Source organism: Mirounga angustirostris, unplaced genomic scaffold (assembly GCF_029215605.1).
Source record: "Mirounga angustirostris isolate CCGP_5_RB_7025 unplaced genomic scaffold, mMirAng1.0.hap1 SCAF_7, whole genome shotgun sequence".
Lineage (NCBI taxonomy): Eukaryota > Metazoa > Chordata > Mammalia > Carnivora > Phocidae > Mirounga > Mirounga angustirostris.
Window position 1 is genome coordinate 109818219 of NW_026991715.1, and position 23047 is coordinate 109841265.

Sequence of the window (23047 nt, forward strand, 5' to 3'; positions counted from 1 at the left end):
GCCAGTCTTCAGGCAGCAGATGACAAAATAAAGCCATGAGGGCACTCTGGGGATCTGGGATGCTGGCAGGGAACTGAAAACAAATTCAGTTGAATATTAAGAGAGAGATGCTGTCTTGCTGCTTTGGGCCTCCTGGTGCTGGTGGAAGTGGCAAGACCAGGACAAAAGCAAAGGGCGTCTTCCAAGCCTATGTGCTTTTCGGGATTGCTGAGGACAGTGCATTCTTGGGTGGCGGTGACAAATAAGGGAAGCTGACCCCAGAGCCTGCTTCCCTCCGGGTTCCTGCATCTCTCACACCCAATCTCTCTTCCTTTATCACGAATCCTAGGATCCAGCCATTAAGGCCAAGCTGAGGTTTCCATGAATTCACTTCCCATAACTGAATGTTGCTATCGGTAGGATATTTTTCACCAGACCTAGACCACGCTCAGTTTTTATGTTTGGTTTTTGTTTTTTAGTTTTTCCTTCTCTTCAGTTGGCATGGGAACGCTGCAAGTGCCTGTTTAGGGAGGATCCATCAATCTCATCATAACACTCCCCCACACCGCCCAAGTGCTTTGAGATGTTCAAAGTGCGTACACAGTTCTCTCTCACGGAGGCCATTCTGGAAGCAGCCAGCCTTGTTGTTTTCCCAGCTGATAGGCTTTCCAGCTCACATGCTTCCAGAAGTAGAAGGGACCCCGGAGACCAGTCCAAACTCCAGAGAAGGAACATTTTGAGCTGAGGTCACACAGCAGGGCACAGGGTACAGAGGACTGAAATCCAGATCGTTATGCACTGCTGGATGCTCTATGACCTTTTAAGATCATCTCGAACTTTCCTAGCAGGGCCTTTGTTTGCTCATCAGTAAAATCAGACCAGCATCTGCTCTCTTTCACAGCAAGCGCTGCTGTGAGGATCAAGTAAGATTCATGTGATTGGTTCACATGAACGGTGAACATGTCTTTTAACCCTAAGACTACAAACATGAGTCTTACAGACAGATGTTCATAAATAGTTATTAAGCTGATGGGAAATCAAAAGAAATGGTTACATGTTCATGCCTCAGAAGTGGATATGGTGGATTCCCATTTATCTAATAAACCATTAACCCGTTCACTCATCCAACCAATGGCCATCCTTGAAATACTTAATGCCTAATGAAGGCCATGCTAGTTTTTGTTTAAAACTTGTTAAAAAAGACATTGACCTTGCCCTGGAGAAGTGTGAGATCCAGCAAGAAGAACAGTCTTGTAAGAAACTCATCACAACACGATGGGTTGTGAGTCATAATGGCTGGAGAAGGCACAGCACTGCTCCCTTGGGAGTGTAGGACTCACTACCACACAGCCAGAAAACCTGAGTTCACCAGATTTTCAACTGAGGATTAAAAGGTGACTAGGGGGGTGCCTGGATGGCTCAGTTGGTTAAGCGACTGCCTTCGGCTCAGGTCATGATCCTGGAGTCCCGGGATCGAGTCCTGCATCAGGCTCCCTGCTCAGCAGAGAGTCTGCTTCTCCCTCTGACCCTCCCCCCCTCGTGCTCTCTCTCTCATCCTCTCTCTCTCTCTCAAATAAATAAATAAAATCTAATAAATAAATAAATAAATAAAAGGTGACTAGGAGTTTCTCAGGCCAGCATAGCCAAGGCCCAGAGGTATATTCTAGCAGGGTGTTTTGCGGGGTACTGCAAGTTTTTCCACAGCATTGAAGCAAGACAGAGCTAGTGTTTACTTGGCATAATAGGCTCTGTACCAAACGCTTCACAGGCAATTTTTCATTCCATGCATGTAAAGGGACTGTTCATTCCATGGGTGAGAGGGACTGTTATTAACCCCATTTGACAGCTATAAACTTGAAACTCAGAGTTATTACATAATTTTACCCAGAGTTTCACAGGTGAGAAAAGGCAGATGTTGAGTTCATGAGCTATTTGACACCAAAGTCTGGATTCATAGTCACTACTCCTTATGGTCTCTGTTTAACAGGAATAAGTGGGGGAACTGAGGCTGGGAGAGTAGTCAGAGTCACGGAGGGGAACTGAGAAAAAGAGAGGATCTGTGAGTTACCCAAGACAATATGGCTAATCTGTGACAGAGCTGAGGCTTAAGCCCCACTGTCCCATTTCCATTTGTCCTCTGGATCATCCTGTGGCTCACTGACTACCAACAAATTAAGAGACCAAGATAGAAGATGTCAGGAAAAAAATCAGCCATCCTCTTGAGAAACACCAGTATCCTGTGTATCTCCTCCATTGCTCTGCTTGTGTTAGGTTTTCCTGGGGATCTGCGTTGGCGGGGGAATTCAGAGTATTTGTGGATAACAGATGTGCATATTTTCTTGGTCTAGTGAGATGAAGAGAAGTGGGAGGAGGTTGGGCACAGAGCCAGCCTTCAGCAGAACTGTCAAATCCTAGGTCTAGTCTACAAGATTCCCTCTAGCTCTCAAATGCACCCCTCCCCAATCCTTTTGCCTAAGCTTCTGTTTGCTTCCTATCAACCATCAAAGTACTTCCACTTATCATGGAGGAAACACCTCAATTACCAGTTGTTTTAGTCAGCTTGGGCTGCCCTAACAGAATGCCACAGACTGGGTGACTTAAACAACAGAAATTTATTTTTTCACAGTCCTAGAGTATAGAAGTCTGAAATTAGGGTGCCTTCATGATTAGGTTCTGGTGGGAGCCCTCGTGTTGACTTGCAGATGTCTGTCATTTCACTGTATGCTCATATGGCTTTTCCTGTGTGTGTGTGTGTATTCGTGTGCAGGCGTGTGTGTGGAGAGAGACAGGGAGAGAAGGAGGAAAGGAGGGAGGAGGGAGCACCCAAGCTCTTTGGTATCTCTTCTTATAAGGGTACTAAATTCACCATGAAGGCCCTACCTTTATAACCTCATCTAGACCTAATTTTCTTCCAAAGACCCCATCTCCAAATACCATCACACTGGGGTTAGGAACTCAACATATGAATTTTGAAGGGACACAATGCAGTCTAGCAACAGTTCATGGAATTGGTGCTGTGCACAGACAGATATGCCTTTGTTGACTAGAAAGGGCAAGTTTGAAACCAACCAATGACTTCCTAAAAGTGATACCACAGGCACTGGGTCATCGGGGTGAAGATGGCAAGGTGCTTCTGAAAAAACGGGCCAGGTTTCCAGGAGCCATGCTGATTGGGAAATGCCCAGAATCAGATAAAGGGAATCCTGTCCCCTGCTTAGCCAGTCCATACTCCTAGAATGGCCTCTGCCAGACTGAGCCAAAATATGTCAAGCCAAACCTCCCATTCATTGGTCTTTGCTTAGCCTCCTAAGCCACAGAGAACAAACACAATCCTTTTTCAAAAATGGGCGTTTAGATGTTTAGCGGTGAAGAGTGGGCCATACTCAGCCCAAGACTTTCTTTCTCACAGCCTCCCACCAGTCCTCACTGGAAATGCTTTCCAGATCCTTGACTATCTGAATGTGGTGTTTAAGTATGGCGCCACCATTCCTGTGACCCGCCAGTGAAGTCCCAAGTCCAATTACCCATGGTGGAGTAGGCTCAGTCACGGGATTTCTTTATAGTACCTGTAAGAATGGACTTGCTTCCATCAGGTAAAGGCCGGGGGCAGGCTCCCCCTCCAGTCCTGTCACCCTCCCCACTGTCAGCACAGCTCAACCTCTGTTTGAAGCCTGCCTTTCATTTTTGATATTAACTTCACAGGTTGCATTAAAACTAATTTGCTTCAACTTGCCCAATTTTAAAATTTGCATGGCTTCTTTATTTATTTACTTTTTAATAGTAGCACAGAGGCTGGGTGTTATTCCTGGATGTTCTTCCTAAACGTAGGTTACCCAGAACCGGATTTGCTGGGCTGAGAAAAGGGAGCACAGCAGCAAGGCTGGCCTGGGCCAATTTGGCAAGTGCTTCCCCGGAGTCTGCCAGTTCTTTCTGAAATCACCGGCAATTCCTTGTTCTGGGTAAAACTGTTTGGAGAACTCGCTCCAAAAATTGATAGGAAGCTGGGAAGAGAGAAATAAGACCTTGCTTAGTGGTCAGAAGTCCTGTGTTAGAATCATGACCCAGAGACTAACTCAATGCAAATAAAGGCCTTTGTCCTCTCCCAGCCTTCGCTTCACCATATGTAAAACAGAAGACCAGACTAGGCATTGAGTCCTACAAGGGGTTAATAGGTAATTCACTACAAAGGCGGACTGCTATATTTGGGAAATACATACTTTATCCCCCTCTGAGAAATGAATAAACCATATCAGTATAGCAAAGGGACTTCAAAATCCAGAAGAAAATAATCTTCCCACTTTGTTTTAATCCAGCATTATTAAATTTCTGGCCATGCAATCTTCCCTATTCACCCCAACCCCTAAGGAAAACCTATCAGCAGCCTCAGAACATCAGAGTTGTAACAGGAAACACAGACTAGCTGGGTTCCTAAAGCTCTTTAAAAACTAACCCTTTGGGGTCTATCATGTAGAAATGTGGATTTTTCTATGTCATTTGACATCAGGTAACTTTATTCTGATGGACGATTTTTCTAGTAAGTGCTGAATAAAACTGTTTCTATTCATGTAAAAAGAGAACCTTTTGTGTATCAGCTATGAAACTTTATTATTCTGTCTCTGAAATACCTTTTTGTGGCCTTCAAAGCATTCTCTAGACTGAAATGGGTCCACTTCTTCAAATGTATCTTCCAGGTCCCCAGAAACTTCCCGTCTAGATCTTCAGACTCACCATGTTAACTCTCCACATTGTTCATGAACTCTGTTTTGTCTATTTCTTCCATTCTCATCTACAACCCTGGACAGTCCATGTTCACAATGCCCCCTAGACTGATCAGATACTCGTGATCAAGGCAGTCTTAAACTAGGATCAACACAATCATCTTCCAAAGGCAGGAAGGCAGAAGAATACATTTCAGAAACTATCTCAATTACAAATGTTTAAAAAAAAAAGTCAGGTTCTTATTAATCCACTGTTTTATCTTAAAACTCACTTTCCCAGAGCAATTCATCCCTCCAACATTTTCGTCAACATTGCCCTATATTTCACTCCAGCAGCAACTAGCTATATATTTAGTTAAAGCATTTTGCTTTCTTGTTCCCAAATAAGTGCAGGACCAGATTTAAATTGTATTTTATTTTATTATTTTAAGGCAGCTGACTCTAAGCAAGACCTGGAGAACTAAAAGTAATCATCTTGGCAGATGGTAAAAAGAAACAAGTAACAAAGTGGCTCTATTTTGGGGTTTTGTTGTTGCTGTCATTTTCAAATCAAAGAAGCTTTAGATCTAGATATTTCCTAACTAAATTACAAAATCCTATCCAGAGCACTTTCATTCTCCATGCCCCTCATTTCAACAAGAACACTGGATATTCTGATGAAAATTCTGGAGAACATTTCTAAAAAAGCTTGTCATCATAAACAATTAAGTTGAAGAAACAATAATGGCTCCCATTTTGGGGGCAATTACTATGCCAGGCCCTATGCTAAGCACTTTCCACATTAATCTCCTCCAAGACTTACAACAACTCTGAGAGGAGTGTATTATTACTGCCACCTGACAAAATAAGAAACAAAGGCTTTGACAGGTTAAGTCATTTGCAAAGATCACACAGGACTCAAAATTACGAAAGTGTCTCCCAAGTCTCTGTTATTAACCATTATGCTCACTTTGAAAGTATTTATTAGGCATCTACCCCAAGAATTTGGATCCAAATACAAATGATCTTGTTTCTCCCCCCCACCCCCCCTCCCACCTCAAAGAGCTCAGGGTCTTGATAGTAGATATGATTTTTTTTTTCCCCATATGAAGAAGGTACAAAGTCAAAGGGACCAATAAAAGCAGTACAAAAGAAAAAAAAGAGGAGCTAGTAAAATAAGGGAAGAAGAGATCAGTTATAATTGAAGGAATGAGAAACAATTTCATAGAAGGGTAGTCATATTTGAGAAGCACCTTAGAAAGTAGATCTGGGGGCTCCTGGGTGTCTCATTTGGTTAAGTGTCCGATTCTTGATTTTGGCTCAGATCAAGATCTCAGGATAGTGGGATCAAGCCCTGTATCAGGCTCCACACTGGGCATGGAACCTGCTTAAGATTCTCTCTCTCCCTCTTCCTGTGCCCCTCCCCCAAGCTCATGCGCAGATGCATGCTCAATCTCTCTCTGTCTCTGAAAGAAAGATTTAGTTTCTTTACTGTATACTGTACATTCAATCCATCACCAAATTCTGTTGTTAACACCTTTAAAATAAATTACAAATCTACCTCTTTTCCTCTGCTACCACCTTGATTCAAACCACCATCACTTGTCATGTAGACTATTGCAGGTGCCTCTTAGCGCTTCTCCCTATGTCCCTTCTATGGTGCACTGGGTTACTATTATAGAAATACACATCCACATCCTTGCCATGTGACTTGTAATCCCTCTTAGATGGTAGAGTATATTTCTCTGCCCCAAGAGTGTTAGGTTTGGCCAAATGCCTTGCTTGAACCGATGGAAAAATAGAAGACATGACACAAGCATAAGTTTTAATTATACTTGCATGATAAGGCTTAGCCTCTTGTGTTCCGGCGATCCTCCACAAGAGTAGCAGGAGTTTTTTGTAGCTGCTGCCCCTTCACCCTCACTCCCAAAGCAACAACACACAGGGCAGGTCTTAACCCTCCTGGAGTCCAGCCTTATCAGCCTAGGACAGGTGATCCATAGTCAATCTGAAGAATATGGTTGTTTAAAAAAAAAGGTTTTGTAAGCTACTAGGATTTTGATGTTATTTGTTATGCACCAATAAGTGATTGATATACACCATTTTCTTGTCAGTTTATCACTTTCCCCTTCTCTAGAGAGGAACCTCTTTTAAAAAATATAAAATCAGATCATGCACTCACTCCTAAGGTTAAACCCCATTAGTAATTTTTATTATTTAAAATCAATCTCAATTTGTTATAGGTGGCCTATAAAGTAGCCTGCCAAACTCTGTTTAGTATGCTTTAGCCCACTGATCTTCTTTTTGTTCTTTCAATCCACAAATTCACTTTTACTTTAAAGCCTTTACACTTACTACTCTTTTTGTCTGGAAAGTTCTAGAGCCTAAGTCTTTGTTCATCTGGTAGCCATTATCCATATGTGGCTATTTAAATTTAAATTAAAATTAAATAACATTAAAGATTTAGTTCCTTAGTCACACTAGCCACGTTTCAAATGTTCAACAGGCACATGTGGCTAGTGGCTATCATATTTGACAGCGCAGAGATAGAATGTCTCCCATCATTACAGAAAGTTTTACTGGTTATAACAAGGCGCAGTTAAAATAGCACTCCTTCAGAGACACCTACCTTCACCACCTACTTAAACCAACTTTCTAGACTACTGTCTGTTCCATGACTCTATTTGGCTATATTTGTGGCATTTATCAACTATTTGAAACCATTATATTTATTTATTTATTCATCAGAATGTAGTCCCCAAGAGTGCAGGGATTTTGTTGCTTTTGCTCTCTGCGACATCCCCAGGGTCTAATAAAGAGTGGTGTTCGGTAAATAGGTTGAATAAATAAACGAAGTATTCTCAGCTGGTGGGAAGGTCAATGCTAGGAGAAGCAGAAGCATGAACAAAAGCAGAGCAGTGAGAGACTGAGAGGCACGTTTGTGGCAACACTGGGTAGGATATATTGGCTGGAACATAGAGTGTGGATTGTTAGATAAGTCTCCAAAGGTAGGCAAACTGAGACCATGTTATTGAAAGACTCATATTCTGAGCTGAGTTTGAACTTAAAACAAGATGGGGAGCCACTGACAATTTTCTTACGATAGAAAGTTTCACGATGAGAAAGTCTTCAAGAAATTGATCTACTTGCTGTGTGGCAAGTGGATCATAGCACGGAGAGACTAGTCAGAAGGCTAACGACACAATCTGATGAAAAAAGAAAAAAAAAGTGGGCAGAGTCAAGAGTCATAGTGGTGGCCAAAACAGCACATCATATGTACTGGATGGAGAGAGGACAGTCTGGAGGACTCAGACATGACATTTTGAGCTTGAGTAACTCAACAGAACTAAAGTGAGGGAAGAGCAATGGGTTTGGCAGAAAAGATGCCAAGTTCTGTTTTTGATATATTGAACCCAAAATGTAGAGGTAGCATCTTGGGGAAAGGGTAGATATATGGGAGAAAAAAAGGAGCAGAAGGGATCGGAGAGAGCCCCAGTGGTGCCAGTGGGGAGAACACAGCATCACAAAGCTCAGGACTCTTAGGGAGAGGTATGAAGATTCCCATAGGTGTTCAGCTCTCAGAAACAAAAACATAATACAAGTGGAATTGGTGATAAGAAATACATTATAACCCTAAAGGAACTGGTTCATCAGAATAGTCAGAGCAGAAACCATATTTTAAGGTATTCAGAATGATCTTGGAGTAAGAAAGAAAAGATAGTAAGTACAGCTTAAGTAACTTTCCCAAAGCTAATAAATACCTGGTTTCTAGACTTCACATGGACCTTTATGAGCTTTCCGTTCCCAAAGACTCCTGCTTTTTAGTGTCTGGAGTACAGATTAAATGGAAGGCTCACATTAGGTGTTTTCTGCCCTCCCTTGTAGCTGTGGCACCTCCATAGGCTTTACCAGATAGGTTAGGGATAGCTGGAGCTTATCCTGCTTGCTCGAGACAGTCTCTGCCCTAATTAACCACCTCAATGAACAAATGGAGTTTGGCACCAAGCTAAGACGAAGTACTTTGATTTAACATTTCCTTCACACATAATTTAAATCTCGGAATCTTTAAGTTTTATAATCACAGACTTGGAAAGGATATAGAAACCATCTAGTTTATTTCCTTCCCCTGTGAAAGAATGAATACACACACACACACACGCGCGCGCGCGCTCGCATATACCTCCTGCCATCCTTAGAAGCAACAGCAACAATCAATATTCTGGACCCAAAACAGAAAGGATAGCCAATTTCATGACCTCTCTGGTAGGAATGCCCTGGGAACCTTACCATCTTCCTCTGTTATGCTCAGTGGCTTCCACATTCTGTGGCTGTCTTGCCGTGGCAGCAAGTGCCCCATTGTCAGCCCTTGACTTGCACATATAATATGGTGCAGAGAAACCAGCATCTGCCTGAGGACAACTGAGTGACCCAACTTGCAAGGAATGTTTTCAGGGTCCCTCATTCTCCACTGCCTAGACCAAGATTCGCAATCTAATTTGCCCATGTGGCTGGTTTTTCACATTCCACAGGGTATCATACCCTGTCTGGCTGGCTCATTTCTAACTTTCATATTTGAGCTCAGAAGTCACCTCCTTAGAGAGGTCTTCCTTGAGCACTTAAAGTAGGTTCTCTTCTACCATAGAGATTTCTTACCACATTCTATTTTCTTTGTAACCATAGTAACAATTTCTATTATTTTTTTATTTGTCAATGTACTTATTGCCTATTTCTCTATAGAACATATGCCCCAATGGAGACCAGGACCATATCTATCATTATCCAGTGTTCTCTCAGTGCCTAGTAAAATGTGGAATATACAGTGATTTCTTGTACTGGCCAGATATTGCTACACGACAAAGCATCCCCATGTTTAGTGGTATATACCAGTGTTATATAACAAAGCATGTTTGGTGGTATATAACAATGAGCATTTACTGTCATGTTCACAGGTTTTCAGGTCAGCTGGGACAGCTCTGCTTCAAACTTTAGCTTGTGGGTTGATAGCAGCACCTCCGTGTTTTGTATTGTTCTTTCTTCTGGGACCAGCAGGCTCTCTGAGGCATTTTTTTTTTCATGGCTTCTGCTTGAAACATGCCTAACAATATCCTAGTTGCGAAAGCCAGTCACATGACCAAACATAACATTAATGGAGCAGGGAGATATACTCTTGCCAAGGAGTTTGGGGGAAGAGATGAATAATTACCAAATAATAATTGAATCTATCACAATGCTGCATAAATATCAATAACTGAATAAATGAAATCCCTCCCCTAGATCAGTTGACCTTTCTAGTTAAGCAAACCACTTTCTAATCCTTATAATCCTGTGTCTCATCAGTACTAGTTTTAGGATTTCAGTCCACTGTTAATCCATGACCTGGCAATAAAGAACCATACCACCCTGTTCTCCTTGAACAGAAACTAACTTAACTCTGCCTGTTTAACAGAGGTTAAAACCTCCTTCATTTCATCCTGGCTCTCTCTGTCCCCCTCTTCAGGCATAGGAAAGCCTTCATCCCTGCCAAAAACTAGGAGGGATGGAACCAATTAGAAGAACCTACCATCTGGTGGTGTGGGCTCATCAAATTTGCAGCCAAGATTCCTACCGGGACTGTTAAAGAGTTTGTGCACAATAGCTTGAGTGTCTGAGTAGAGCAGGAAATGTCTTGGTCACTGGGAGAGAGTATGGGTGCCTCAAAATCACCAGATATCTTAGGGCTGAGAGCCCCAGCATTCTGTCAAAGAGTAATCTATAAAGATCCCCCAGCCCACACCCATTTGGGTGGACTACACTTCCAAAAATTGTTCCATGAACACAGGTTTGCTCCTGGTTGAGCATGGATTATCAAAGTGTCCTCAGCTTTGACTCATGAACTGCCTGGATTTCAAACCTTTTGCCTGCAATGACTTCTGATCTTGCCTTACCCACCAGAATCCCTTGTAGGCTCCTCTCTTATTGGTGGCTCTTTTGTGCCTCAGCATACCGACACTTGGTCTAGCTCCAGCTTCTCCGAATTTTCCTTTCTGCAGAGAGGTACCATGGAGGAACATCTGTATTTCTTTTAATTTATTGTTATTATTATTTTCCTACTGAGGAGTAGTATCCTGATTTCCTTTGGAGAACTACTCTTTCCCAATGTCCTTGTAGTCTGGCACGGGGGCTGACTGAAACTAACAGTCCGTCTGGTCCTTCTCACCACCCCAAACTCTAAGAATGGTCATGTGACTAGACCTAGACCAACCTAAAGATATCAATATCCTGTTCACCATCTCATGTTCAGAAATGAGTATGAGTCCTGATTTTTATTCAGTGACATCAGGCCCAGGACTTTTTTCTGATGAGAATGGATGGGAAAAAGAGAAGTTAAGTTCCCTTTCCATTGGACCTTCAAATGGGCAGGTAAAGGCTGGTTGTGCTGGGATCTAACAATTGAGATCTGGCATATGATATATATTGTCTGAGAATAAAGCCAACTTAGTGAAATGCTGAGACTAAAAATTCAGGGGGTATATCTCAGTCCTCATGACATTATTCAAGCTCCTGAACCTACCTGTACACAAAGTCAAAACTATGCAGTTGGTTAGGTTTCTGTCACTTGCTACCAAGAGAGTCCTGATGGTTCACTGCCGAAATGGGATTGCCCTTTCTCTCTATAAGCAATAACTTCTTAAGCTAAAGACATTGGCCCACATATTTAGTCCAGCTTGTGGACTGAATCATAAGTGAAAAGGCATGCTTTCAGATTTAGCATTGTTGCATATTTGGACCCTGGGTAAACTTAGCCTTCTTGAGGTTTCAATTTTCCCCATCCACAAAATAGATTCATTCGTAGATAATGACCACCCTCATAGGAAAACACTAAAGATTAATTAGTCACATTGTACTTGTGGTGCATTTATGTTAATAGATAAGAAGCCTAGTTAATTATATTACCCTGCATTTCCCTAGCATTTCTGATTTTTCAAAGCTCCTTCATATGAGTAATGACATTTGCCTCTTTTAATAACCCTGAGAATCTGGTATTATAACCGCATATTATAAATCTGGAAACAAAAATGGGCACAAGGATTTCTCAAGGTCATATAGCAAGTCAGTACCACCACTGAACAAATTATTTCAATTTTTGTATACACTAATTATTCTATTAAATCTCATTGGAAATTGTCATACTGGTCTATAATACTCTTAAAATCAGAATAATATATACAAATGATTAAACTTTTATTGGGATGATCATCATAGCATTGTGGGAAAATATTTGGAAATAAATTAGACATTCAATAAAAGGAGACAAATTAAATAAATTGTACATATGTAAGTTGTACATAGTACAATACACTTTTAAAAAGACATTAAAAATAAATGTGTAATATTCAAACTAACATATGTAACACTGGGTAAAAAATCATGTTGTAAGACAGTAATATCAATCTATTCTTAATTTTTAAGTTGATATGTTCAGAAGAAAGATGGGAAGTTTATCCTTAGTACTGTAATTACACAAATTTTATTTTGTTTGGTGTCTATGTCCCCATGGCTTTCTATAATACCCATATCACTTTTATACACAAAATAAATGTTGTTCTTAAGAAGTTCATTTCCATCCTAAAGACTCTACATAGTGAACACACAGAAACAGTCTTAACCATTGGGTGTCAATTTCACTAGCCTCCAACTGCCTCATTAACCCCAATGTTGCCTGTATCCTCTGCAGTCTGGACCTCCCATGACCTTGGGCTTCTGTGTGCTCTTTGAACAGCAGGCTGTGACACCCCAAAGGCACAAGAGCCATCAGGGTGGAAGGAGGATCTTCAGTGCACTGCACACCTTGACTGCAGGTGCCATGGAGCAGCATAGGCCACTTGAAAGCACAAAGGGCTATGTGACCAAAGCAGCAAGCCCTGATAGCAGGGGAGCAGGCCGCTGCCACGGGAGGGAAACTACAGGGTCCACACAAGAGCAGTAGACACAGCTGTCCGTGGAATGAAGAAAGCCCTCCCAGCCTGCAGATGTCTAGGGATGGAACTAGACACACACAGGCCACTGCCCCTGCTCACTTCCTCTGAGAGCTCAGGTTTCTCACCTGGGGAAAAGGGAGAATAAAAGTAGCCGTCTCATTGTATTGCATTGAGTGGAAAGTGGATTTGAAATCAACCATCATTTGTTCCTTCTCATAATAACCACATGTCATTGATAGAATTATTTCCTTCACTTGAAAGAAACTGAGGTTCAGAAAAATAGAATTGACTTGTCCAAGCCATACAAGGCCTCAGTGGCACAGCCAGGCCTTGAACCAGAAATCCTTGATCTAGAAAGTGGAGTCTTGTACCTTATCTAGGACCCTTACTGACAATAGTCCAGAAAGACCCAGATTGAGCTTTTGATTGGGCTTACAACTATCACTTTCTAGCAACACTTTCTAGTTGTCATAGCCTTCCACAGGAATTTACAATGCAGCCTACTGGAACTCTCAAAACTCATAATATTAAGGCACAACCCCCATAAATGGCAGGAATTCAGGCTTATTCTCATGGCTGCCCCAATGTTACATAATACACAGCTATGCACTCATTTGTTCATTCATTCTTTCATTCAACTAGCCTCACTGAACACTATTCTGTGGTGGACACTGTGATAAGAAGCTAAAGAAATGCAGCCACTGCTCCCAAGTTGCTTAGACCAGTTGGTCAGGTAAGACAAGGGTCCTGGTGACTAAACCCCAGTGCTATGTGTGACAGCTGCTCTGGGGAAGGTTCAAAGGGCCAAGGGGCAGAGGAGGAGGGTGTGAACATGGGAAAGCAAGGAAGGCTTCCTGGAGAAGATGATACAAGGGCTAGGACTAACCAGAAGGACAGAATTTCAACAGGGGAACATGGAAGGAAAAGTTTGCGGGTGCAAGTGGAAGAAACAGCATTGAGTTGTCCAGTTTGACTGCAGATCAAGGTTCCTGCTGATGAAGTAAGTGGGGACTCCAGCTGAGTCCTCCCTTGCACGCCCAAGCTTACCAGCCCTGTGCTGGATCAGCCTCCAGTCCCCATGAGCACACCCACGAGCACACCACGGAGCACACATGACAACTTACCCCTACACCCAGTTGTCAGCTTCCCCGTCCCCTCAGCATCTGTCCCCAGCCCTCTGCCCATCTGCCAGGCTTCATCCCAAATTGGTAACAGGAGTAAAGGCACAAAGATCATTGCTACATAGGCAGAAAGTCTTCAGGGAACATGAAAGTGGCAAAGTGCTCTTGAGCGTCTGATTCCTGGTGAGAAAACAGGAATCTGAACATGACACTTCTCTGCTTAAAACCCTTCAGTGGGCTTCCCACAGCTCTTAGGCTAAAGATCAAAACCTGTAACAGAGCCCACAAGGCCTACCCCTTGCCATTCTTTCCAGCCCCCCACTCCCCTCATCCCTCACTTCCCCTCTTCTCAGGCTTCTGCCCAGGAAGCTTCTAGAATATGCCTCCTGTTCCAAGTACCCACATCACTAAAAGCCTTCAGTTCTCAGCTCAAACACCTATTCATCCCTGTGCCCAGAGCTGACTCCTTTGTAATATGCTTCCATTGAATCATGGCCCTTTCACTCACATCTTTATCACAACCTATAATGATATACTCATCTGTACAATTATTTGACTAATATCTTCATCTCTCACCACCTGGTAAGCTCCATGAGCACAGGGCTGCCTTCTGTTTTCGTTCACAGTAGTAAGCGCTCCATAAATACTTGTTGAATATTGAATGAATGCACCTGAGACCCATGGGACGCTTAGTGCTCTTGCCCTGGCATACAAAATGTAACCCAGATGTATAATATGGTGGGGGAAAGTTCAGAGCTTTCCTTAGATTCTCAGTCGAACTAGTGGCTGATACAAGAGCTTCTTTTCTAAACAGTTTGTCCCTGAGTTTTCCATATACTCTCACCATAGAAATACAGCCCTAGAGGTACTTTTAGAAATCATCTGAGCTTTATTTTATAAATAAGGTTGGGGTGGTGATGCTTTTCCAAAGTCACACACAGGAATGTTTCCAGGTGATAGATAGTCCAGAATTTGAACCCATGTCTTCAAATCCCAATTCACATACTTTTCACTGCCTCAAACTTGGTGTGTGTGGGGGCAGGGGAGAGGGGGAGATATGAGGAAAGAAAGAGAGAGAGAGAACCTCTCCATTATATCAGGTTTTTTGTGCACGCCTATTTCCTCTTTAAGAACCTGAGCCCCTTAAAGGGAGAATCAATGCCTAATGCATTTTATTTTCCTCTATTCCTAGTGTAATGCCTTGTCGTGGTAAATGGATTTTATCTCTTGCATCAATTTCAACTCTGAGCAATTTGTTGTAGCTGCCTGGAATGCTATGATGAGAAAGAAAAAAGAAAAAAGAAAAGCAAAGCAAGGAAAGGAAAAGAAAAAAGAAAAGGAGGGAGGGAGCGAGGAAGGAAGGAAGAAAGAAAAGAAAAAAGAAAAAAAGAGGGAGGGAGGGAGGAAAAAGAAAGAAAAGAGAAAAAGAATTTAAGGTCATGTCTACATTCAGTGGGAAAGAATTCTGTAGTCAATGACTGCGGTCTCCTAGGGTGTGGAAGGGGGCAGTAATGGTACATAGGCTCCATGGAGGGCAATAATAATAAGGTTTTGAAGGAATGGACAAATGAATGAATCTTAACCATTTATCTTGAGTGTCTGAGAGGAGAACAGTAATCTCACTGATCTCAGAGTCTTCAAACTAGTCAGAGGAAGCAATGTTCACAAACCTCAGCACAAAGAAGCTTATGATTATCAATATTATAAAAAAAAATGCAGAGTGAAAAACAGGCTCAAGTTGATGCCTGCATGTCTTAAAGTGAAGGCATGGGTGAAGATGGAGAAGCCACAGTCAGATTTGTAACATCCACCAGAGAAACACAGACATCTGCTATTTAACTGAGAGCACAGGGTGGATGCAAGAGACCACCTCTGAACTCTCCACCTCACAACCATGAACACACGCTCCACCTTTCAGGGCCTGCGCAACCTCCCCAGGAGTCTTGCTTATTATCCACAGCCATGCTCTGCCTCAGAAGTCTTAGCTCTTAACCCTGAATCATAAACTTCATTGGGGCACTTCTTGGGTTGGACTCTTCTACTGCTCTTTTTCTTTTCTATGTCCCTAGAGTAATGCATTTTGGAAGTGGGAAAGCCCACTGAGTTTTGGGAGTCCCCAAAGCTGACTTCAAATATTGGCTCAGCCCTTCTCCACTGTAGAACATGGGGAAGACACTTACTCTTGCTCAGTCTCCATAGCATCATCTACAAAATGGGGATAATGATTTTTCAGGATTGTTATAAAACTCAAAGACAACATATGTGAAGTTATCTGTCACATGGTAGGTCTCTGAAATGATCTTTGTTTACCAGCACTAGCTGGTCTTCTCTTCATTACTACGTACAAATTTTTTGAGAGCAAAAGTTATACACCTTTTGTGTCCTCTACTATTAGTTATTAGAGCGAAGAAGAGATATTATTTGAATGAAATAATGAAATGACAGGTGCTGAAGGACATAAATTAGGTGTGAGCAGACTGGGCAAGTCCCGTAATTTTGTTACACTGGCCATGTGTACAAAAGGGAGTGCTGAAGACTTGGGTAAACTTGAGAGTTTATGCCTTACACTTAAGGAGGACAGCACTGGGTCACCTGGGTGGCTCAGTCGGTTAAGTGTCTGACTTCGGCTCAGATCATGATCTCAGCGTCCTGGGATAGAGTCCCACATTGGTTACCCTGCTCAGCAGGGGAGCCTGCTTCTCCCTCTTCCCCTGCCCCTCCCCCTGCTCGTGCTGTCTCTCTCAAATAAATTAAGTCTTTAAAAAAAAAAAAAGAGGGGCGCCTGGGTGGCTTAGTTGGTGAAGCATCCGCCTTCAGCTCAGGTCATGATCCCAGGGTCCTGGGATCGAGTCCCATGTCTGGCTCCCTGCTTGGCAGAAAGCCTGCTTCTCTCTTCCCACTCCCCTTGCTTGTATTCCCTCTCTCGTTCTCTCTGTCAAATAAATAAATAAAATCTTAAAAAAAAAAAAAAGAGGACAGCCCTTCTCAGCTCTAGATAAGAGAAGTTTAGCAGGAATGTAGGTCCAGGGTTGCCTGATGCCCTGTTTTTTTTTTTTAGAGAAGCCAGAAATCTGGATTTTTATGCCATATTTTAAAAAGCACTGTGCATTTTAAATTCGCTGGACTATTAGTCTGCAACTCTAAAAATGATGAGGGACTCTTAGGCAAGAGCTAAGATGCCATCTGTCTGCTATCCACACCTAAAGTCTGGCTAGATCCTCCTTGGGCTTCCTGAGTGGGTCTATAACAGAGGGAAACCCACTATAATTAGGCAACTGGCCCCCACCTGACTGCCATTTAGGCTCTCAGCATCTTGGTGTTTTTTTTTTTTTTTTTTTTCAAGATTTTATTTATTTATTTGAGAGTGAGAGCACGAGTGGGGAGAGGGCTGGGGTGATGGACAGGGAAAGAATCTCCAGTAGACCCCATGCTGAGCATGGAGCCCAATGCAGGGCTTGATCCCACAACCTTGAGACTATGACCTGAGCCCAAACCAAGACTTGGAGGTTTAACCAGCTGAGCCACCCAGGCGCCCCGGCTCTCAGCATCTTTATGCTGTGTGATTCCCTGACTCCTGGAGATATTTGTTCATTTGTATTAGGGGTATAGCCCTTTGCTGGGTGTTCTCAGCAACACTGAACAATAGATATACATGACCTTTCTGGACAGTGTTTCACATTCTGGTGGTAGAGTTGACCTATAAACATACATCAAGGCAACAATGCAGGACAAACCAACTGGGGCTTGAAAACACAATGCTTCCAGGAGCCAGGCAGCTAAATAAAATGAGAGAAATGGGCTGGTTGGGAAAGAAACCATCTAGATGGAATACTCCCACCTCTATCCTAGCAAATTAGGGCTACAGAGATGTGAGATCCAATATTGCCACATCTTTTAAAATTTCAAAGAGACCTAAGATACCCAAATTTTGATGTGAAATTCCATGATTCTTAAATATTGTGCTGCACCTAGCTTATGGATGGCCATTTGGGGACTCCTTCTGCAGTACTGCACAAATGGATGAGAGGCCCAGCCTGGAATGCCACAAGAGGCCAGAGCAAAAGAGTAACACAGTAAAGTTATCCTCTTTTACTTTGCATCTGTCATTCCCTCTGCCCAGAACACACTTGCTTCACCCCCTTCTTCCCCCTTACCTCATCTTCCTGGAAAGCTTCTGTTTATCGTTGAGACTCAATTCTACCACCACCCTCTGAGAGGTCACGCCCACTCCTTAGGGCATCTCTAACACTCCCTACAAATTGCTGTTCCAACACAACACTGTATTCTAATTTTCTCTTTACAGGACAGTCAGCCTCACTAGGGATAAAGTCCTACAGGCAGGGAAGATGTCTTAACTTTTGTCTGTACTTCTAGTGCTTAATACCATGTCTGGACTTGATTAAGGGCTCAAACATGCTCGCTAAGGGAATGGAAAGCTTTTTAGATTAAAGTGTTTCTCAAAGTGTGATCCCCATACCAACTACTACGGAATCCCCGCAGGGCCAGCTCTTGAATATTCTTACTCATTAAGTACAGAATCCATCCCTGAGTCTTGCTTTAAATAAGCTCCCTGGGTGAATTTTATATGCACTGAAGATTGAGGTCCTCCTGGCTAAACTGTAACCCCCCCCTAGGAAAAAGACGGTGTCTTCTTTGTTGGCCATTATATTCCTAGAACCTGGTATGGCACTAGGAATAAAGTTAGGCATTTGGCATATATGTGCAGCATGAATGAATGAAAAGGTAAGAATTAAGTTGTAACTGCACCTCACACCTCTAACAGAAACCCCAATCTGCATCTCATCCATCCCTTTATTTATACCTACCACAAAGGCACCAAGATAGGCTGAATAGCTGGTCAGTAACTACTATCTCTATGGACAGTCTCTTCAACTCCTGCCCCTCTAGGCTTGGACGAGTGCTCAGAGGAGAACATAAGGCATTTGCCGATTCAATGATTTTATCCCTTAATGACTGCAGACAAGGAAAGCAAGGAAGCTTGAATGCAAAAAAACATACAGAACTCTCATCTTGGCTACTGGTGTTAGCAGTACTCCTCTTCCATCTTCCCTGCATCCCCTACCCTACAAGCATCACTTTGCCTCTGGAATCCCTGATGCCAAGACTTCCAGCAGGAATAGCTCCTGTTACACTTCCTCTCCCTTCCCTTCTCTACCCTCTGGTGGAGGGACAGTGAATAGCAAAATGGGCTGGAAAAAAACCCATATAACAGCAAAAATTATGAAAAACAAATATTTACTGAGGTGCCTGGGTGGTTCAGTCAGTCGGGCGTCCTACTCTTGATTTCGGCTCAGGTCATGATCTCAGGGTCCTGGGATCAAGCCGTGTGTAGGGCTCCATGCTCAGTGGGGAGTCTGCTTGAGATTCTCTCTCCCTCTGCCCCTCCCCCTATGCACACACTCTCTCTAAATAAATAAATAAAATTCAAAAAAAAAAGAAAGAAAAACAAATATTTAGTTATTTTCTGGAGGTAAGACTGAGGCGGTTAATTTAAGGTAACTACTAGTCCAGATTTCAAAAGAGCACATGAAATTAAACCTGAATAAGATGCTTTTCTTGGTTTTCCATAAATGATTAGTTAATGTAGCCCACCGAAAACCTGTCTACTGTCTTTGACATTTTTTACTCAATTCAAATCGGTGATGAGTACAGATGTACTCACTGTACAGATGTACAGTTTTCCTAAACCAACGGACCATAGAGCACATAGCCCCAAAAGGTTTCCTGGCCTCATATTAAAGCTAACAGAGAATCTTCCAGGCAGGCTGGAAATTACAGTGCTTCCACTGCCACCCAAATTGCCCAGTACTGGCTCTGATCTTGGAGTTAAAGAGAAAAAAATAAAGATCTAAGCACAAGATAGTATTATTGCTTCTGAGACAATCCCCACAGCAACATTCCCCACTGGACCAAAAGCTACTTGAAAGCAAGGGCCTTTTATCATCTGTTTTCCCAGGGTCCATCTCAGTTCATAGCATTGAAGAAACATTTAAAGAATGACCAAATTAATAGAAACCTGTACACTGGTATATGGCAGGAATCGAGTTCAAGAACCCAGATCCATTCACTCCAGGTTCACTAACCACAATGGATAACACTGTGTATCGTATTTCAATCTCCCCAGTAAATGGCCAACAACCCTATTACAGATCAAGTGTTAGGTAGTTAACAATACAGAAGCACCACCTTTTGCCACCGAACATTTCCTATTTTTTTTTGTCTTTTATTATCTTGTCCTGCCAGTCAACATCTTGACACTAGGACAACAGTTAACATCTCATTCCATCAAGCTCTGCTGTAGACAATTCTCAGCAGTATGAGTGAATATGCGCACCAGCCATTTATTTTTCCTGATTCCTTAAGCAAGTAATCCTTCTTGAGTAATGGACCCCTTTGAGGGTATGACAAAAGCTATGGAGTATGACAAAAGCTATGGAGCCGCTCCTCAGTAAATAAATTAGCATATGCATATAAATGCAAAATATTATGCATAATCATAGGCGGTTTTTAGATATGTTGATGCCCACACCCAAATCCTCCCTTCAAAGTCCCTAGTCTAAGCCATATCAAAAGGAATGGAGGTTACCTATTCAACATTATTCAGCTTTCCAGGGAGATGGTTTCACAGAACACAGACCTCAACAATTAAACTCCAGCTCTTTTTTAAGGATAGTGAGTAACACAGTAGACAAGATTTTCAACCTCAGCACTACCAAAATGCAAAAATGCTATTTTATTTATTCAATGGGCCACTCGTGTAAAATCACGGCTATAATTTGAAGCACTATAAGCTTTTCTCCTTAGGTGCTTTATCAAGCCACTGCCTTAAAAGTCTCCGAAAACTCCCTCTCGCTTCTTGGGTAATCTAAGCAGAACTGATCAGACTACCATAAGAAACAGTGTATCTATCACAGTGCCAGGAACATGGACTGTGGGGTCACAGGACCACCATTTACTTCTTGGGCAACCCTGGGCAAGTTATATAACTTGGTGCAGCCTCAGTTTCCTAAATAGAAGATAACATAGTGCCCCCCCTAAGGTGCCTGTGAGGATTAAATCAGCTAACACATGAAAATTAGTGCATTGCATGGGCCTTTGTGATGCTCAATAAGTGATAATAAATGCTAATATAACTGTCTATAAAATACTTGTCATAGTTCTCAACACACAGTAAATCCTCAATAAGTGGAATCTGGTATAATTGTAATTCTTGGAATTTGTATGAACATTATATTATGAGTGGTCTTAGGGATAGGGAGAATTCCAAATTCTCAGTATGAGCTTTCTATGCATAATGCACATTCTGTTCAAACCATTGAGAGCCTACCATAAGGGAATGTGGGAAAGAGATGAAGGAAATGTGATCTACGTCTTTGACTATGCAAAGCTCAGTAGAAGTCACCAAGTCCACAGGGGCACACAAAGCCTATGGTGCCAATTTAATCCAGTTTGGGGTCTCCAATTGTTCTTGCCCATTCAGCTCACACCTCCATTCCATAAATTCCCACTTGAGCTTAATCCCTGAAGGGAAAATGTCCCTACTGATTAATTTTTATGCTTCCATCTGTCATCAAATAGCAATCATGCAACCACACAGATCTCCTTTTCAGTCTTAGTTGTCAGAAGAACTCAAAATGGTGTTTGTTGCTCATATTTTCTTATGTATTCAATTCATATGTCAGAGACTTCTCTCTTCCTTTTCCTTCTCGAGGTCACCTCTCAAAGGCCATCCAACAAACTATGTCTTAAGCAATCAATCACTTCAAAGCATTTTGGAAATAATCAAGGCACCAACTTTACAATAGTTACGGGCCATTTCCCAAAGTGGGGAACCGGACAGACAACTTGTCACATATCCTTTCTAATCAAATACAGGTATATTTTCTCCTTTTAACTTGTGCACAGGAAAGGCGTAAGCATCTTAAACCACATTTCCCAAGTCAGAAACTTTAATTCTGTATCTCTCAGAGGTTTCTCATGTGTGAAACTCTCTCAGCTGAAGAAGAAAACCTTTGCCAAGGTAGGGAAGAGGCCGTCAACCCAAGCGCCCATCGTACTGGCATTTAAAGTTAGCTGACAGTGAAAAAGCAGACCCATTTTCTAAAGCATTCCAGGATCTAAAATACCAACTGATAGAATCACTCAAAAGGCCCTGGAAATTTTTCTTGGAGGGCTTTATCTTATGAAGATGAATGACAACTCAAGTGGTTTTTGCAACACTACCACCCACTCACAGGCCGTCCTTTCATTGGTCGATCGCAGAAAGGAATGTCAGGAATAGCAGCGATTACTTACATCTATAGGTCATCTCAAAGCTGTCGCTGATGTTCACAATATCAATCTGGGGGAGCAGCTTTGGGGGCTCTGTGAGTTGTGACAAAGCAAATCTAAAAGCAGCATGTTCCTGTGACTGCTGGTTTGGAAATAATCCCCCTACGAGGAAAGAAAATGCAACATGTTGTCTGGGTTAGAGGCAGGTTTAATCCCCCAACAGCCCACCTCAGATGGGCCCTTTTCTTCTCTCCATGCCAAACCCACTAGTTGTAGCCTTCAGTGGTGGGGAGGGGAGTTCAAATAGACTCAAGTGGACATGAAGGCTTAAACTTCCACAGATGAGCTTTTATGTGACAAGGGCCTCTACCACTCTGCCCAAACATTTGGTTGTTCATTCCTCAACCCAGATCAGGTCAGAGAAAACAGGAGAACGGCATTTCTCTTCCTCCTCCCTCCTGCAACCATCCAGGTGGCCTAAGCTCTTGTGTGCATGTAAACCCTCGTTGTGTCTAATTTTTCCTGTATTGGACCCATTCCTCACTACAGAGCCTTACAGGAAGTAGTAGTAACAAATGTTGCAGGGGGAAATCTAGCACTGGGACCCTGTGGGCTTCTTCAGCACTGTCACCCTTTGCTTTGACATTTTTGGTCTTTGACCTGGCAAGACCTGAATGCAATTTAACTATTCTATCACCTCTGAGGTATATTATTCATTTCTTCTGAAAACCCTGGATTTTTACAAATAGTATTCTGCTTCCTCTTTGACACTCATGATCCCAGCTACCTAGGAATGGCTTATTACATAAGAGATTGCCCTGGTGTATATTTGCATGGTAGAACCCTGGACTTCAAGGATGTGGGGGTTTAAGAATGTCAAGAGGGTATGAACATTCTATTCTAGTGAAAAGCATAACAAAGGTGCCTGTTGGGGCAAGAGTACATGGCCTACCTTTGTATTTACTGTGGACATGTAAAATGAAATTAAATTCCATTTCTA

At 42.4% G+C, this 23047-nt stretch overlaps 1 protein-coding gene across 4 annotated transcripts in view; it reads right to left on the minus strand.

The window, feature by feature from the left end:
- GRIA1 (glutamate ionotropic receptor AMPA type subunit 1) overlaps positions 1–23047 on the minus strand; it is a 296889-nt gene that overhangs the window by 271180 nt on the left and 2662 nt on the right. For all 4 annotated transcript variants that reach the window (XM_045887676.2, XM_045887659.2, XM_045887668.2 and 1 more), the window contains exon 2: positions 22072–22209. In XM_045887676.2, coding sequence (XP_045743632.1) covers positions 22072–22209 — 138 coding nt within the window. The remainder of the gene's footprint in view (positions 1–22071; positions 22210–23047) is intronic.